General features: G+C 37.7%; 2 protein-coding genes and 1 long non-coding RNA gene across 4 annotated transcripts; 2 read left to right on the top strand and 1 right to left on the bottom strand.

Annotated features, from left to right (window-relative positions):
• Window positions 1–3985: 3985 nt before the first annotated feature.
• Window positions 3986–7322, top strand: LOC122313025. 2 transcript variants are annotated; one of them, XR_006243260.1, is made up of 3 exons: window positions 3999–4184; window positions 4475–5606; window positions 6930–7322. It is a non-coding gene; the product is annotated as an uncharacterized LOC122313025 (long non-coding RNA). The 2 variants fall into 2 exon arrangements; XR_006243259.1 differs by having other exon boundaries at window positions 3986–4184; window positions 4475–7322.
• Window positions 7323–9404: 2082 nt separating this feature from the next.
• LOC122313308 (BTB/POZ domain-containing protein At1g21780-like) lies at window positions 9405–12222 on the top strand. The gene is made up of 4 exons (XM_043128186.1): window positions 9405–9738; window positions 9833–9978; window positions 11033–11148; window positions 11469–12222. The coding sequence occupies exons 1-4, from the start codon at window positions 9626–9628 to the stop codon at window positions 12072–12074; spliced, it is 981 nt and encodes a 326-aa protein (XP_042984120.1). The 5' UTR covers window positions 9405–9625; the 3' UTR covers window positions 12075–12222.
• A 727-nt stretch (window positions 12223–12949) lies between these two features.
• Window positions 12950–17324, bottom strand: LOC122313307 (chlorophyllide a oxygenase, chloroplastic-like). The gene is made up of 9 exons (XM_043128185.1): window positions 17162–17324; window positions 16515–16745; window positions 16211–16315; window positions 15651–15926; window positions 15095–15242; window positions 14778–14962; window positions 14514–14626; window positions 13718–14012; window positions 12950–13534 (listed from the first exon to the last, which is right to left on the bottom strand). Exons 1-9 carry the CDS (start codon window positions 17237–17239, stop codon window positions 13364–13366), a joined length of 1602 nt encoding a protein of 533 aa, XP_042984119.1. The 5' UTR covers window positions 17240–17324; the 3' UTR covers window positions 12950–13363.
• Between the last annotated feature and the right edge of the window lie 2402 nt (window positions 17325–19726).

Raw genomic sequence — 19726 nt, 5'->3', positions numbered from 1 at the left:
GAGGTCTCAAAGGGCCTCCCCTCTTCTCCTTATTGCTCAAAATTTCGTTGAAGTCACCTACACACAGCCATCCCTCTCCTGCTACTGGTTGCAGTGCTTGCAGTAATTGCCAACTCTCATGTCTTTTTTCTGTAATTGGGTTGCCATAGAAACCCGTTAGGAACCATGTGACTCCTGCTTCCCTATCTTTTATTGCCAGAGAGATGTGTGAGATTGTTGAGGAGATTACTTCTGCTTCCACTTCTTCTTTCCAAAAGAAAGCTAGACCTCCCTTGGTCCCTATGGGATTGACCACAAAACTATGCTCATACTTTATCAAGCGCCTAATTGATTCCATTTTTTCTTTTTTACTCTTTGTTTCCATTAAGAAAACAAAGGATGGGAACTTTGTTTGCACCAAGTGGCACAAGTTATTAACTGACCGAGGGTTCCCAAGCCCTCGGCAGTTCCAGCTCAAGCAACTCATCTTAAATGGTGGGGCTGGATCCCAGCCACCACCATATCATTCTTGCTAGCTTCCATAGCATGTTCCTTCTCCATCTTTGGTTTCTTGAGGGCCTTAACAGATGCTGATCTAGTTATAAGGCCTGCCTCTCTCTTTGATCCAGTTGGTATGTTTTCCTTGTTCACTTCTGTTAAGGGGCCTGCACTGCCTTTGTTCCTTGCTTTCCTTTTCCATGTGGCTTGACTCTTGAATTTCTGCAGGGCTAGGACTTGGTCCGAGACAAAGGTGGCCATAGAGGATACTTGGGCCACCAGATCATTGCTACTGAGGTTCAAGACAGGTTGTTGGGCCTTGTCCTTGCTGGAGGTTTCTGCCTTGTTGATTGGCAAAGCAGCATCTTCAAGGCCTTGCATCAGACAAGGTCCTGCATCCTTTGAAAACTGTTCTGACTTGCCCACAACTAGCTCCACGTTTGTTTCCTTAAAAAGGACCTGACTGCTTCCTGTCTTCTGATAAACAAAAAGGTGGTCTTTCACAGTTGCCCCTTTTGTTTCTGTGCTGTCCCCATCCTGCAGGTTAGCATTCTGACCCCCTGGAGTATTGTCATGCTTTTTGGTTGGACTGTCTTCCCTGACCTCTCTCTCCCTCCCCCATGGTTGCTCCTCTGTTTCTCTAGGTGGACTTGAGTTGCCATACCTTTTCCTTGAGAGGTCTCCTTCTCTGGTTGCTGGTGCTCGAAGCCAAGGCCCATACTGGAGCTTACTGCTGTCTGTTTTCATTACTTGGCAGCCTCTTTGTGCATGCTTTAAGACCCCACATTTGAAACAAAAAGATGGCAAACGTTCATATTTAAAAGGGATCCAGGTTCTCTTACCTTCAAAAGACAAGAAAAGACCTCTTTGAAGAGCCTTTGAGATGTCGACCTCCACCTTGAGTCTCAGGAACTTACCCCATCCTATGCCCCTATCATCAACTTGTACTGAGAGAGTCTTCCCTATCGTATCACCAATCTTTTTGCCTACCTCTTCAGTCATACTTGCCAAAGGCATGTTATATGCTTGAACCCAAAATTCTTCCAAGATGAAAAGAACTTCATTGATTGATCTATCCCCTTCATACGAGTGAATGCAGACCAGCCACCTATCAAAGGACCAAGGCCTACCATGTATAACCTGTTGTAGATCCTGCTCTAAGTGGAACTCAACTAAGTATTTATTGCTTCCAACTTCAGTGAATTGTATCCAGCTTTTGCATCTCCATACTCTTGCCATAGTTGTCTTAAAGGCTTCTCTATTTACCGGCCTTTCAGCTATGATCATAGCCAGCAGACAGTAGTTACTATGTAGCTGTTTTGTTGCTGTTGAAACAGGGACCAGTACTACCTCCCCCTTCTCCTTCTCCGTGAGACTCAGTTCTTCCCACTGTTTTGTTATTTCCTCTGCCATCTCTCCTCTTCAAACCAGCCAAAAACTAGCTTAAGAGACAAAACTCTGCTAGAGAGAAAAACCTCAACCTTGAGAGGAGACAAATATGAGCTAATCCCTTTATGTTAAGAAAGATATTGTAAGCACAAGAACATGAACATATGCTTTGGTAAGTTTAGAAATTAAGTACAGAAAGCTTTCCTCAAGTACTCATCAAAGAGTAGAAGTCATTCCTATAATAGCTTTGACATCTTCCAAGTACAAAAGAGAATTCCAGGCGGGCTTATCAATCGAAACAAGTCATGAAAAAGATGATGAGTAGGATGAAATGGGGATAAAGAAGCATATTGCTGCACAGATGATAAAGTTCTTTGGGGAAACCGCTAAAACAAATAGAAAAAAGAATGTGGGAGATTACGAAGTAGAGGTCCTCAGAAAGGAGAGGAGAAGAAGGAATTCTGCTTTCATTTTCCACCGTATCAAGCACGGTAATTACTTGGTTATGGTCTTTACAAGTTCTCTGTCTTTGAGCTTTCCTTCCTCAATTTACACTCTCCTTTATTCATTTACCTCCCCACCAACACCAAGAGATAAAGCCACAAGAGGTTCTCTGTCTTTGAGCTTTCATTCCTCAATTTTACTCTATCCTTCCTTCCATATACATCCTCACTGAAACATGTCTACAAGATGCCAGCACCATGAAGCTGCATCCTGAATTACTAAAGAGCCATCCACTGCTCGATGACCCAATCATTGGCTCAGTCGTGAATCAAGTACAGAAATTTAGGATTAACTGACGGCAAAGATTGTGCAGAAGGCAGCATGAGTCTGATACTAACTAAAATGCCAGCTGTGTTGGTGGAGCTATGGAAATGGCTTGAGTATCTTTCCTTTTGATACTAACGCGTTTGATAAGCTTATTGATAGAATGCAACTTTGGTAAAAGAAAAATGCAACTCGATGTCAAAGATATTTAGGAATCACATTTATTGTACATACCATAATTAGAAAATATTTTACAATTTATTATACATACCGTAATTAGAGAGAATATTCTTAGGTGATTATGTCTATGACATATGCTTAAATTAGGGAGCTTGATTGTTGTAAATAGTTCTATATAATGAAGGAAATGCTTAGAAAAGGGCACAGACTTTTGACCACAGCTCTCGTATTGTGTTATGCAAAATTTTAATATTGTGATTTTGGCATGGTATCAAAGCCCCTCTTTGGGTTTTGACCATCTTAGTCTTCTCATGGTTATCTTGGTGCTTCTGTGTGTCTTATAAGTTGTGTCTTAATGTTATTCGGGTCATCTTTGGATGATTCTTTTCTTTGTGACTTATTTCTTTGACGCAATCATGGAGAAATCTGAATTTACCTGTATCAAATTTTTGGATAATAGTTACTTTTCAATTCTAGATTTATCTTAACAAAAACGAATTATGGGGGTAAATCGATGGTTTTGATCCTAGGCCCGTTGACCCCACCAAGGTTATGGAATTGGAGGCAAAAGATGCTAGCATTATGAGCTAGATATTAAGCTCCATGGATCCTGCTATTATTCTTAACTTACGACTATATCAGACAAGAAAGGCTATGTGGAATTATATAAAAGAAGTTTATCATCCAAACAGCTTTGCTCGCCGTTTTCAATTGGAATATGAACTGGCCAACTATACTCAAGGCAACTTATCAATTCAACAGTTCTACTCAACATTCATTAACGTATGGACTGAATATACAGATATTGTATATTCTTCCATACCTAATGCATCTCTTCTAGCTATTCAGAATGTTCATCAAACCAGTCAGCGCGATCAATTCCTCATGAAACTTTGATATGAGTTTAAAGATGTTCGTTCAAATCTCATGACCCAAATTCCATCCCCATCTTTGGACACTTGTCTAAATGAGCTTCTTTGCGAAGAACAACGGCTTTCGACTCAAGTCACCTTGGAACAGCAAGAGAGTTCTTCCAACGTACTAAACGTTGCATATGCCGCACAAGGAAAACAAAAAGGTTGAGACATGACCAATATTCAGTGCTACAGTTGGGAATTTGGTCATATTGCAACTCAGTGTCAAATTTTTTTTTGCAAGTACTATAATGGCCCCTACGCATTATTTCTAAATGTCGGAAATGACCACAAAATCGCAATCCTCAAGTTTTCCATACCTTTGTGGAAGAACCAGTTTCTAAACCTATGACTTCAGCCACCACACCCATGACCTCCCAGCCTACAGCTCCTTTGCTCACACCAGAGGCTGTTCAACAAATGATCTTCTCTGCTTTTTCTCTCTTGGTCTCACAGGTAACAAAAAATAACTTTATGATCTTTGGCTCTTTGATTCCACAACCTCAAATCACATTACTTTTTCTTCATCTAATCTTATCAATACCATGCCATATAATGGAAACTTGCAAATCCAAACAACCAATGGGGATTGTATACCCATCAAAGCAATTGGTGATATCTCTTGTTCTCCCTTCTTGAAATATGTTGTTTTCTCCCCAAAACTCTATGATAATCTTCTTTCAGTTAACCAATTAGTTTAAACTAATTGCAATATTCTTTTTTCTCGTTTTGGTTGCACTGTGCAGGATCATGTATCAGGGAAGATAATCGCAAAGGGGCCTAAGTGTGGATGACTCTTTCCTCTTCACTTTCATGCACTATATAGGGATTTAAGTATATTTTCCTTCTTTTATTCTTCTGTCAAAAATCAATATCAATTGTGGCATACCCGGTTAGGCCATCCAAATTCGAGGACCCTCCATTCCATGCTCAATTCTAGGTTGATAAATAATAAAAATCAGATATCTATTAAAGAAGTTTAAGTTGATTGCGTTAGTTGCAAACTCGACAAGAGTAAAACTCTTCCATTTCCAACCAATCAAATCCCTCTACTCATTGTTTTCAGCTAATCCGTAGTGATGTTTGGGAAATTTTTTCCGTTCTTTCTCATGCAAATTGCAAATACTTTGTTACGTTCATTGACGATTACAACAGGTTTACGTAGATATTTTTTTTTTAGAAGCAAATCTGAAGTTTTTTATGCTTTTCAAAAATTCTTGGAATTGATTGAGATCCAATTTTCCACCAACATTCAAACTTTACGATCTGATTCAGGGGGGAATACACATCCAAAGAATTTCATAACTTTCTCCAAAATTCTAGGTTGAAGCTCTGTCTATTGCTGTCCATTTGATTAATCTTCTTCCTTCATCTACTATAGCCAAGCATTCCTCATACTTTTGGCTACATCAATGTACACCTAAGTACAATCATCTTCGACCTTTTGGTTACGCTTGTTTTGTTTTTCGTCCTCCAAATGAATGCACCAAGCTTTTTGCACAATATGTGAAGTGTGCTTTTCTTGGCTATGCTCCAAATCATAAAGGTTATTTGTGTTATAATCCTTCATCTAATCAGTTTCGAATTTCTTTGGATGTGGTCTTTTTTTTAAAACCAATATTTTTTTCATTTTCATGTTAATCATTCTCCTCAGTCTCTCGTTTCACTTCCAGATTTTAAGAATGAGCCTCGTCCTTCTAATACTATTACACAGTTTAGACCTGGTTTTGTGTATGAAAGATGAATGACGCGTGATGAATCTGTAGTTGAAGCACTTCTCGCATCACCTCTAGTACTTGAATCCATCACAGTGCCTCCTCTTCGTCAGTCTACTGGCAATTCTCATCCTCCCAAACGGTATGGAAACTCTCCTGAAAGGTACCCTCTTCCTCATACCTCTTTAGTTGCTATATTATCTTCCATTTCTATTCCAACTTCGTACTCACAAGCCATAAAATATGAGTATTGGCAAAAAGCTATGCATGCAAAATTAAATGCTCTGCAGAAAAATGATACTTGGGATATCATCTCATGCCTAGCCTCTGTTAGACCATTGGTTGTAAATGAGCTTATTCTGTCAAACTCAACTCAATGGATCATTAGACAAGTATAAAGCTCAGTTGGTTGCTTTAGGCAATCGTCAAGAATATGGTATTGACTATGATGGGCCTTTGCTCTAGTAGCAAAAATGATGATTGTAGTACACTTATAGGTATTGCTACTTCTATGAATTGGCCTCTTCACCAGATGGATGTCAAAAATGCCTTTCTCCATGAGGATCTCAAAGAAGCCATCCATATGCAACCTCTTCTTTGTGCATTTCTAGTATTGCTCCTTCAAATGTTTGTCACTTGAAACATTTTTTGTATGGGCTGAAGCAAGCCCCATGAGCTTAGCTTGAAAAATTCAAGCAAACACTTAAGTTAGTATGATCATTCTATGTTTCTACATAAAACTTCCAGAGGCATTGTTATTTTACTTGTCCATGTGGACGACATTATTATCGTTGGGACTAATAGTGTTTTGAGTCAACAACTTCAAGCTTCCCTACATACCTCATTCCACATGAAAAATCTTGGACACCTCACTTATTTTCTCGGACTTGAAGTTCACAAAGGTGCCAAAGGTATATTTTTCAATTAGCACAAATACATCAATGACATCATTCTCTTCGTTGGATTACAAGATTCTGTCCCTGTTGATACTCCAATGGAAGTCAATGTCAAATATCATCAAGATGAGTATGAGTTCCTTCTAGATCGTATCAACGATTAGTTGGGAGCCTTGTCTACTTGACAATTACTTGGCCCGATATTTCATTTGTCATTCACCTTATGAGCTAATTTATGACTTCACCACATCATTTCCATTTGACTGTCATTCGATGCATCATTCACTATCTTCTTGGCTCTCATTCTTGTGGTCTATTTTTTCCAATTGGTTCAATTTTCAACTTGGTCACTTATAGTGATGTCAATTGGGCTGGTTGCCCCGATACATGTTGCTTCCCCACTGGGTGGTGTATATACTTGAGTGATGCGTTGATTTCTTGGAAGTATAAGAAACAAGATCACATCTCTAAATTATCGACGTAGGTTGAATAACGCGCAATGTCTTCAGCATATTCTAAGATTACTTGGCTACATGGTTTCCTCTCTGAACTTGGGTTTCCTCAAACTGATCCTACTTCTCTCCATGCAGATAAAACTAGTGTCATTCAGATTGCAGCCAACCCAATTTTCCACAAGTGCATGAAACATATTGAAGTTGATTGTCACTTAATTCAGGAAGCCTTTGACAAACATGTTATTACTTTGCAACTAGAAAACTGTTGATATCCTCACCAAGGAACTTCCTCGCGCTCGGCATCAGTTCTTTGTAAACAAATTGATGCTCCTTGACTCTTCAGCATCAATTTGATGGAGGGTGTTAAAGATATTTAGGAATCACATTTATTGTACATACTGTAATTAGAAAGAATATTCTTAGGCGATTATCTCTATAACATATGCTTAAATTATGGAGCTTGATTATTGTAAATAGTTTTATATAAGAAGGAAATACTTAGAAAATGGCACACACTTTTGACCAAAACTCTTGTATTGTGTTATGCAAGTTTGAACATTGTGGTTTAGGTGGCTCAAAACATTATTAAGTGCGTCTAGGTTTATTTTTAAGGAAAGGAAGGCTGGTGGTGGTTCCTAATTCTCACCATTCAACACTAGGATACTATAGCACATACACAATAGTCCACAGACAGGTCATGTGAGCTATCATAAAACATTGTAGAGGGCTAAATCAAATGTCTACTGGGAAGGGAGGCACAAGGATGTTCAAAGGTTGGTTAAAGAATGTGATGTTTGCCAAGTTAATAAGCACGAGACTTTACACCCACTTGGGTTACTGCAGCCCTTGCCAATATAAAGTTCTCCATGGTTACACATTGCCATGAATTTTATAAGGTTCTTCCAACTTCAAGGGCAGCAAGTGTGGTGTTTATAGTGGTGGATAGATTGACAAAATTTGGCCATTTTTTCCTCTTTCTCATCCCTATAGAGCAAGTAAGGTGGCTAAAGTATTTTTTTGTTTTTGTTCTAATGATGTTTTCAACTTGCATGGGATGCCCAATTCTATAGTCTCGGATAACTATCCAATATTCACCAGTTCTTTTTTTAAAGGGGTTGTTCCATTTACAAGGCACTTCACTGAGTTTCAGTTCTACCTTCATGTTTCTACTATTACCATTGAGCTTGCCATGAAACTTATAAAATCTAGATTATGAACTCGAATGGAAGATGAGTTTCTTACATATTATTTGTTAGTTTATATTGAGAAATAAATTGTCAAAAATTTCACTTTAAAGATGATAATAGATGAATTTTATTTCATAAAAGATTGTCATCAAGCTTAATTTAAAGGAAAAATTCTAAGTTGATATTTCATTTTCTTTTCCTTTTGTAATGGTATCTACCAAACTAAGAAAATTTTAAGAAAAATTATCTTATAAGATTATTTATAGACATGTATTTTTTGTAGATAATTTTATAACGTATAATTATTATTTTTTATATAATTATGTATAAAAAATATATATTACTTATAGTCACACGTACCACACACTTTGTTAGTCGTCTCTCCCAAATACTAAATCTTAGTTTCGCACCTAGAAGGACGAGGAGGTCGGGTCGGAGAACGGAGGTGGTAGCAATGATGATTGATTGTATTTGGAGGGGCCTTTCTCAAGCGTCACGAGGAGCATAGTTTTACGAGAATGTCCTCGTGGAATTCTCAAAATGGTGTCGTCTGACATGGTACACACATTATTGCTTTTTCAAAAATTCTATGGGATAATTTTTATGAATTTTTAATTTCTTAAAATAAGAGATAATATAATAGTGGTGAAAAGTATTTTCATTAGAAAAATGAACTTTCTTCATTATTTTTGTCTCTCCATACAAGAAAATTGTTGTATCGACTTCACCTTATTTACAATGTTATAAGTTCGATTTACTACAAGTGATTTTTTTTTGCTAAATAGAAGAAACTCAATTATGGTGAAAAAATAACTTGATTTGGTCCAATTAATTTTTAACAAGACACTTCTATAGATGGATAAAAGCAAAACTTAGAAAGATAATCAAGCTAAAAAATGTTCAAAGTATTAATTTATTTATTTATGAAAGTTAGTTTATAAACATAAACTTCTAGGTTGAAGCTATATAAGTTATACTTATGGACAAAAAGAGTTTTTAAATTTAATTTGGCTCACATCTCATTTGGATTTAGAAATAAAATGAGATAGTTTCATATGAAACTTGAATAAAATATTATTTTTTAATATTATTATTATTTTAAAATTTAAAAAATTTGAATAATTTATTATATTTTGTGTAAAAATTTAAAAAAATTTTAATAATAAGATGAGATAAAATACTCTAAATCTAAACGAGTTTTAAATCATCTCGTCCATTTACTTTTTTAAAAAAATATAGTTATAAGTGATTCTGCATACCAATACGTATACACATTTAATATGATTGGTCAAAAAAATTAAATTTTAATAAAAATATTATCAATTTAAATTTTAAATATAAAAATAATAATATCGATACTTAAATCGGTATGCGATTTCGCTCGCACTTAACCAAACTCAAAGCGATGATTGAATTTAAATAATGTCATGTAAGCGTACCAAAAGGAAAGTGGGGAGAAATGAGTCCGGCAGGTAACAGCCAACAGGAACTCTCGACCAAATTGATAATTTTAGGGTGTTTCGAATTGAGGAAGACTCTCCTTAGTCAAAAATTTTAATGCCATAGAGATTTCAATTCAAATCGTCCGACAAAGCTGCATGAGCTCAGAGAGAGAGAGAGAGAGAGAGAGGGAGGGAGTTAAAGATGGCCGATACCAAAGTGGAGACGATCTCAAGACTAGCGCAATGGAAAATCGAGAACTTCAGCCCCTGCTCTTTCAAAAGATCCGATCCTTTCAAAGTCGGAATCTGGAACTGGTAACCTTTCCCCCTCTTTCTCTGTGTATATTTGTGTATATTTCATTTGAATCTTGGAACTCCGTTTCTTTAACTTTTCGTGATGGTTTCGCAGGCAATTATCCATAGAGAAGAATCGACAACTCTACGTTCGACTATTTCCAGAGCCCTCACGGCTCTCCAAGGAGCAGCCTCCGCTTGCTCGCTTTGTCCTTCGAGTCTTTAACACCGGCGCTAACCGCAAGCAGTACATCTCCCCCAGTATGCGTTGCTCTCTGTTACTTGTTATTGCGTATATGCTTTTTGGGTAGATGGGGAATCTATTTGGAGTCTTATGTAACAATTGCGACGATGAAGATGTTTTTTTCTTAATAGTATGTAACAATTTTGCATTGCAATATGTCGGGGATATTTGTCAGGGAGAGAAACACATGGTGCGTCTCCAAGTGGGACAAGGACCCTCTCCAAGTGAGACCCGAATATAACAAGTTGAGATCCGAGAATGTTCTGTTTGCTCACTCTTGTTATTATGATGGACGACATATTCCATTACTGGCGAAAATTTAGCGCAACTCCATCCTTGTTTTTCCAACATATCGAGAAACCAATCCGTATTTTCCAGAAATGATTAGTTGCGTGACCTTTTTGTGTATATATGCCTGCGTGGTTATAGCTTGGAAAAAATACTTCCATGGGGATGGGGTTTAGATTTGATGGTGAGATATAAGAATCTACTTGTTATAGATGGAAAACAAATTTAAGGCAATATGTGCCTGCACTCCAATTTTATCAATTTTGATTAATGTCTTTTTTTTCTCCAGAAATACATGTAATGGCATCCCCTATTTGATTTTTGGATTCTTGTGGCCGACTACATAAATTTTTAACTTTTCCCTTCTACTCAAACCCAACTCTGCTCTTAGTCTGGCTAGGAAGCACTGCGAAACTAAAACTTTGCATGAATAATGTGAAACAGTGAGACTTTTATGTGGCAAGGCATCTAATATATGTGCCTTAATCCAACCAGGAAATATAATAAAAACACAATGTAAGAGGTGGCTTCTTGTGGCGGATTGACCCATCTTCTTGCGAAGAGGGCTGTACTAGATATGGGTTTGATTTAAGATACTAAAATTTGCCAACCAGATTTATTTGTCCTTACGAAATTGGGTTGAATGCCTTGCAATCATTTGAATTTCTTGTGCAAAAAAACACATTATGTTCATGCATCTCAATTGCATCAACACGATGATATGTTTTGCATGAGCGGCTGACAGTTTTGAAGTAAATAACTCTGTAATGCATTATACTGCAGTTCACGAGAGACCGCTTCGGACATATGAAGACTTTGTTTGGTCTATTGATTCCCTCTTCCATGGTCGCTTAATCATTGATGTTGAGTTTCTGGACCTGAAGATCTTCCCTCTGGATGTAAGTACCTTTCCATAGTCTTTACTGAGGTGCTGTGATGTTGAATTCAAATGTATGTAATAGCATTTAGTAGGGGAAAAGTCTCTAGCAGTGTAAGGTTGAAATTGGGAGAACGCCAAATTTTACTCATTTGCAGTGTGGATCTGGTTCCTCTATTAGCAATTGACTTTTAGCAAGAAAATACATTTTAACTGAAAATTCTCTTGAAAACACACACACATTAAGGAATTGAAGCATCCAACACAAATTCCAAGTGTCATAATTTCTCTAAACGTTGCTATGCCTTCATTAATAACTGGTCTTTGCACTCTGAAACTCAGGGTGGAGAAGCCTGTTCTGTATGGCCCAGTGATCAGATGATGCAGTCTTCGTCAGCCCAAAATACTCTTCAGTGTCTCTCTCGTATGCTTGATGAGGCCATCCATTCTGATCTCACCATTAACACTGCTGACGGCACTCTAAGAGCTCACAAGGCAATTTTGTCTGCAAGTGCTCCTGTGTTTGAGAGCATGTTTCATCACAACCTCAAGGAAAAAGAATCCTCTGTTATCTACATTGAAGACATGTCACGAGAATCTTGCATGGCCCTTCTCAGTTACTTGTATGGAACCATAAAACAAGAAGATTTCTGGAAGCACAGGCTGACATTACTAGGGGCAGCCAACAAATATGGCATTGCTCACCTTAAAGAGGCCTGCGAGGAAAGCCTCTTGGAAGACATTAACTCGGGAAATGTGCTTGAGAGGTTGCAAGAGGCTTGGCTTTACCAGTTGAACAAGTTGAAGAAAGGATGTTTGATGTACTTGTTTGATTTTGGCAAGATATATGATGTTAGAGATGAAGTTGATAACTTTTTCAGGCATGCAGATAGGGAACTGATGCTGGAGATGTTCCAAGAGGTGCTTACGGTCTGGAAGCCTGTCTGAATCAACATTGGAATGTCTTCAGATATAGGTAAATGATTGATTGTTGTACATAGTACTAAGCAGTTTCAGTCGTGAAGAAAACGTGCTTTCTGATCTGGGTGTAAAAAATCCTGTAAGTTTGAACCAATTGAGATAAGGCTTTTATTTCTATGCTTCTTCCCCGAAGGGTATATTCATCTCATATACACTCTTTGGGCAAAAATACGAGTAGCTTCTCCTACGTTTGAGTTTTCACTCCCATCTTCAGTGTTAACAAGAAAAATTGTTGAAATGATTTAGGGAAGAATGAAGCAAAGTCATGTATAGAGGAATAAAATACAAGAGAATAGGGTTAAATACAAAATTAGATCTTGTGGTTTATCTCAAAATCAAATTATCTTGGTGTTTTTAATTGAACGTTTTACTCCATGTGGTCTTAAGAGCGATTAGTCTGTCTCGCTGGCCGATCTGGTGGAGTACGAGAAGATTCCCTAGCTCTGCTTCGTCTTGGGATTCTCTCATGTTATCCAAAAATTGCTTTTTGCACCCACTCTTCTTCCCTCCATATTCTCTGTTGCCTCCACCACCCACATCCAAGTTGGCCGGTTCTGTGACCGGCCGTTTGAGCTCGATTTCAGCTTTTGCCCCATGGGTCTCTGCCCTATGAGCAATTTTTCTCTCTCTTGGGTGTTGTGTTCAATGGCTTAACGGTGGAGGTGAAGATAAATGTTTCAAGCCGTGCAACCTTGGATAGCATGGGTTGTAATTTTATAAACTGAGTTTATAAAAATATGATTATTTTTTTATTTGTGTTCAAATTCAATGAAATTTTTTCCTTAATCTCTTAACAAATAGTCGATCGAAAATTTATATAACAAACCTATGGAGATGTTGAATTTCATTGGGACAAAGCAATGCACTATCAAAACACTAATAGTAATATTCCAGATTACAGGTTAAGAGGCTTATCAGACTTGAGGCCAGAAAAATGCAATCTTTATCACTTCAATAAGTGGTGAGAATTAATGAAGAAACAAAAAATTATGGATGGATGACTGTACACACGTAAGGAAAAAACAGTTTCTGGTAGTTTACAAGGGTTCGAAGTTATTCTCTGCCTCTGATCATTAACAATTTCCGCAATGGGGATGGATTTTTGAGAGAGCAAAGGTATGTGAAACTGCAACAAAACCGTCAGCTAGTCAGTGCCTCATCTTGCAACTCTCTGCACTGAGATTTCTGTGGAACCAGCAGACTGTGTTCCATAGCAGCATCAACACAAGTCATAAAATCCATCAACAAATCCGATTCTACATTTGTTTTTCAAATGGCAGCTGCTTAGCTCCTCGTTCCACAGCATTTCTCCACAGCCTGTACCTCACCCCGAGCTTGTCGTAGGACACCGGCCAATTCCAGACATTTGCACCGTTGATCATGCGCTCTTGCTGGCCAAGAACAAGCCGCAGATCCTCATTCAAGACCTGTCACAACGGAACATCAAGAACGTTTGGACAGAAATGCCAGAAATTAGTAGCAGCTGGCAAGATATTGCCATTTTTTACTAAATCCAAAGGCCATATACTAGCAGAGTTGAAATTTACACTCTTTTGATTCCCACCACGCTTCTCACACACCCATTAAGGAAAGTCTGATTTTTATTCTACCTGTTCCGCGAAATGCCTCCACAAGTACTGCATGAAAGGAATGTGCTTAAGCAGAGGAGCAAAATCAAGTGACATTCTGTACAAAAGCCTTGTTTTCTGCCTGGATGACGGTAAGCACACATGAAGTTGGTGAAGGTGGGTTGGACACTGGTCGGTACTCTGTCCTCCAAGTTTTCCAGGCTTTGAGATCCCTATGGTTGATAGAACCATACAAGGAGGCCGAAATTCCATATCTATTGGATAGGGGTCCCAATATCCTTGAAGGCCAGATGCAGGTGTCAAAAATTTCACCAAGCTGAAATCATGAAGAAAGTTTTGCCGAGAGTAAGTTTTTAACTGGAATCTTTCATTCAGATATAAATTGAAGACTATGTCAACATCGGTTCCACTTAATTTTGATACTAGTAACAAATAGGGCTTATGGATTAAGTCACCGATGGAGAATTTGAAAACCACATTGAAGTGAAGTGATTACATCTAATGTTCTCTACTTTGGCAAGAATAGACACTCAATGGCAAGAAAAATAAAAATTGTATACGATCTAAAAAATGAAAGGTGAAAAAGCAATTAATTATATTTTTCTCCATAAGTTAAATCCTCAATTCATTAGGTTACCAATATACATCCTGACTTCTACCGGGGGGAAAGGAATGATAATATTCACTTATAATCCTATGTAAAAGGAGGTAATCTCAAACATGATAACATGAACCATTCTCCTCAGATTCGCTGATTCATCTTTCATAACCTCAGCAAAAGCGATTGTATTGAATACAAGTAATAAGAGGAACGAACCTGGGAACACTCCATCCCTTTGCAAAGGTAGAAGTGTGAGTGAAAGGGGCATGCGCAAGATCCAAAAGATTATCTAGAAGTAGCCCATGTTCCACAGGAAGCTCCATGACAATCTGTCATAGGAAAGGATATAAAAACAATGAGATGACCCATGTTCTTTTATTAAATCCTGTAAGCAAGAAGCCTGTATGCTATCATGTAAGCTTAATTCTCATGGTTCTTGCCTCCAAAAGTACTTGATGGGCATGAATGTCAGTATCATACCTCAGCATGGACTTGGAATCCTGGGGGAGGTTGTAAAGAAGGAAGAGTGGCCGTTGGAGGTTCATTGCCTGGCCAAATCCAGATCATCCCCTCTTGCTCAAAACATGGCAATGACTTTATCTTCACGTCAAGTAATCTTGTAGATGGCATTTTCTCACATTTGCCATCTGTTGAGTACTCCCATCCTGACATTCATCCATCACAAACTTCAAAGATTAGTTTTCTACACGTTCTCAATGTTATTAGAATTTTACATTAAACTTACAAATATCATCAGCCCGTGTAAACTCTAATTATATCTTCTAATTCTTACTAACCATGGTAGGGACATTGGATGCGACCCTCATTTACTGAACCCAGGTGAAGAGGGCATGCTCTATGTGCACAGGTGTTTCGGACACATCCTGGTTTCCCATCTTTTCCACGGAAGATAACCCATTGTTCCTCAAAACAATCAATTGGAACCTGAAACAGAGAAGTGATAAGGTGTTCACAGCATGGCTTACACGCAATTAGTGATTGGGAAAGGGCAAAGATGGTTGGGTGACTCTTCTCCATTAAAAAACACCAAAAAAAAAGAAAAGAAAGAAAAGTAGCACAATCAATTTAAAAAAAAAAAAAAAACTCAATCATATTATCTAAGCATGCCACATATGACAGTGACAATATTACTGCCACGGTGGCAAAGATTGCAATGCCACTTTTGTGCTCTTATTTGTTTTGCTCTTCTATTTAATGGAAGACAACTCTTCTGTGCTGTAACTGGTGTCCGGCTGATGCTTTTTTATTATCTTTTCCATTTTTTTCTCTGGGAAATACTCATAGAAGTCATAAATACACGAAAAATGAATCAAATTCTTTTGAAATTCTTACCATGGTATCATCCTTCAAATCAGCAGAGAAAGCAACAGGATACCAGAAATTCATCAAACGGGGATGGTAAGGTTGAACTGGACCTGACACGTTCAAGCTTTTATGTGGCAACCGCCTCTGCACGACATTGGTGGCTTGTGTAGATGTACTCGGAGATGGGGATGTTTGTTCTGATGCGGTCGCATTTCTGTCTTGTAACAGCCTATCATTCACCAATTCTTCCATGTAAGCTAGTTTATCTAGAGCAGTTGCAACTCTTGCTTCAGATATGTGAACCTGTTGTTATTCATGGGTCAGATACCAAGTTCTTACAATATTAGATTTGGAGAGCAATTCTCTACCGACTGGTTAGATAGTTCAGATTTAAGGGTTTGTATGGAATACTTCAACATCTAATAATCAGTCTGACGTCTAGAATGAAGGTATGTTTCAATGAAAATGTGAAATGCTTTGCAAGCTAATGAGTAGTGTCTCAATAATGTAACGTGTCCTGACACGCGAGAAAAGCATGAAATTATCTAGTCACAAATTATTATCTCATTTGGTGATAATCCCAGCACCTGTCTGTGAGCTTGTGTTAATTCATCCTGCAACTCCGCAAGATCCTTCTTCATCGTGCCAATGGACTTGAAATCCCGGGCTAGAGGATTTAGAACTTCTACAACCTACAGCCAATGATTTAGTATGAGAATTGGCTAAATTATTACCTATAAAAAATGTATGAGAATTGCCTAAATTATTAAAAAATAAAACAGAAGAGGTATCAATTCTGCTCCAAAGTATCAATTCAGCAAATTCCACTGAAAGGAATGATGCATGGATTTTAAGCCAGTGAGATTGAGAAAAAGGAGAGCTGTCGGAAACCTTTTCGTGAAGAAGGATGATTGTGAGCACATCTTGTCGAGCCCTCCAATCACAGTATTGAATATCCAGTCTAGCCACCTCCAGGGCTTGGTTCACATCCAAGAACTTCCCTTTGCACTGCGGCAACTTCGACCTCGGATCTTCAACATCAAACAGCGGTCCCCAAGAACTTCTCTTCTCTATCCCTCCTTCACCAAACACAGCAAACACCCTTAAACCTCCTTTGACACTCTGAGATTCAACAAGCCCACAGCAATCTGAGTTATCTATAATCAATCTAATCCAAGAATGAGCTATTAAATAAATCGAGTTTTATTTCATATTTTAGCAGGTCCCAGATATATTTAGCAGATAAACCTGTAAAAAAAACCTATCCCTTTTGTTATTGGGGCATTAGAACTTAATTCACATATGAAGTAACTAATCAACCAGTCAAATCGAAACCTCTTCTAAGTTCAGTACATGCACATTTCTTTTTAAGTAAGTGGGTGCCTCATTGTTATGTTTTCACCAAAACAAGTGAGAGATCATACTTCTCGCACCTTATGAACATCCTTAAAAGCCTAAATTCAACCAACAAAAGCTGTTCATCTTTTCCACCACATACCCAGAAAAACATCGCAAAGCATAAGATGAAAAATGTGTACCTTCTTGGTGTTGAGCTTGGATGGTCTATAAAGAGAGATTGGCAATGAGAGAGCAAAAGCAGTAGCTACGGTGGTCATGCTTTGGCTTCTGAAGCTGACCAGCTCTCTGAGAGAGAGAGAGAGAGAGGGACGGAGAAGGAAAGAGTTGAAGGCGATATTAGTGAGAGAGATTTTAATTTGAAGATTTTGTTGATAAGAGGTTGGTGTTTCACGCGATCTAAGTTGTCCTTCCAAGTGTTGACACGTGGACAAGTGTGGACTCCTCGGTCTGAAACGTGGCATCCCCTGCCTCCACATGCTTTTCTTTCGGTTTGAGAGTATTTTCCGTCTGTGGGCGCCGAGACCTTGCCACCTCGGATGTTGGAGATAGATATATATGTCTCTCTATCTGTTGTGGAACTTTTGGCTGAAAAAAGGTGTTCTGATTCAGTATGAGGTGGGTAATGAATGTAATTGTAACCTCTTGAATGCGATGTGATATGAAAATAATAAAATCCTATCCCTCTATCACATTTTCTTGGCTGATTGCTCTCGATCGGATCTCTCCGAACCTTGCATGCAAAACTGAGATACGTAATATGTTTCCTGTTTTGGCTCAATGAATGATGGATGGGAAACCTGGGATATGCTCTCAAAACATCAGATTCTGTATTAGAAACATGATAATACACTTATATTTTTTTTATAATTCTTTTATAACTCTATTTTTAATGAATATTTTACTTTTTATTAGAAGATGACTGCATCTTATTTTTATTCAACTTTGTGAAGAAAATACCTTTTACCAAAAAAAAACTTGGGGATTGCCAAAAAAATAAAAAAATCGAAAAGCTAAGGTCCGAGATAAAATATTAAAAAACATAACAAACAGATCCTATATGTAGTTACAGCCAAAAACCAGGTGATGGTAAAGGAGAAAATAAGCTCTATGGTTACTACTTGCTACTGTTGTCGACAACCGAATTCCTGCTTTTTCATTGATTATCTAGGAAGTGGGACTACTACACGCCCCCGGCTACTCCTTCCCCCACGCTTGCACCTTCCTTCCTAGTATTGTTATGGATGGATAAAAGACAAGATCAAAAAATAATGTGAGAATTTTTTCTTTCGTGAATATAATTCTTTTGTGAGTTTCTATGAGAAATGATAATCATTTAAATAGGTATTTGGAGTTTTCTAAAAATCTTCACAACGTCTCCGATAGATGAATTTGAATCTTTCTATAAGAGACAAGAGAGCTAGTCTTATAGTCATGTGGCGCTTGTCTGGCCTAAATAGCTCTAGAAGAGTAGTGAATATCTCGCGATACTTGTCTGACTTGAACGGCTCTAGAAGAATAGTGAATATTTTGACAAAACTATATTGTACACAAGAACTTTAGAAGCACACAGCTCTAGAAGATTAGTGAATTTAATATTAAAATGATAATGAATTAATATGGTGAATTTGTTCAACAAAATATTACCAACTGCATCATTTAAAGAGTTGGTACATAATATTGAGATACATCAACGCAAGGACCTTTCATTATAAAGACATTTAAACTCTACATACATTTGAGGGGGAGAAAATAGTCAGACAGATTGTACTATTTTTCATTCGTTAAGATTTTATCCTACTGAATTTTTCTTGGCAAGGTTTTTTAAAAGCATTACAAGGAACACAATATTACTATACTCTTTTTCCTTCGCCACGAATTTTTTCCATTGAATTTTATTTGACAAGGTTTTAATGAGGCATATTCTTTATATATTATCATCTTGTTAACCAGAAGATAAAGCCCACGTCCGAAAAGATCTCTGCAACGTACTCTTCATCACCAAATTTGAATTCTGCAATAATGATTTCAGTTGGCACTTGATCTCATCCATTGTATTATATTTGGTTTGTTTCGTCCATTTGATCTTTCTTCCGCACTTTATGTATTTTTGTATTTCAAAACTAATGTAATCTTATCAATTCAAGATATATATAAATATAGCAACAGAGGAATGGTTTTGGCATTAAGGTCAGAACATTTTTATTATATCTCTTTCATAGTATAACAGCCACTCTCCTCACTCATTTGATCGATCATTTTCTTTTTCCTTTCAATGACTGCCTCATCCTCTACCTTTGTTGCTCCCAATCTTAGTCAGCTTGGTTTGGCTAAGTTGGATGAGACTAACTATCTTATGTGGTTGTCTCAACTTGTACCAGTTCTTAAGAGCCATGATTTGATGGATTTTGTGGATGGTTCTCAACTGTGCTCCACACAGTTTCTCACTAATGACCAAGGGAAACAAACAACTACTCCCAATCCAAAATACATTCTCTGGAACCAAAATGATTACTTTATTTTAGGATGGAATAATGCCACTCTCTCTGATAAGGGGGCACCTTCTTTGTATGGTTTTACTTTTGCCTGACCTGCTTGGCTTGTCTTGGCCAACAAATTTGCTTCCCTATCCAGATCTCACATCAACCATTTAAAAAGATTTCTTCAAACCTTGCATCAAGGTTCCATGAAGTGTGCCACTTACCTTGATTCTGCAAAGCAACTAGCAACACAGTTGGGAGCTGTTG

Source organism: Carya illinoinensis, chromosome 6 (assembly GCF_018687715.1).
Source record: "Carya illinoinensis cultivar Pawnee chromosome 6, C.illinoinensisPawnee_v1, whole genome shotgun sequence".
Lineage (NCBI taxonomy): Eukaryota > Viridiplantae > Streptophyta > Magnoliopsida > Fagales > Juglandaceae > Carya > Carya illinoinensis.
The sequence above is the reverse complement of the archived record's forward strand: the minus strand, read 5'-3'. Positions and strand labels throughout refer to the sequence as shown.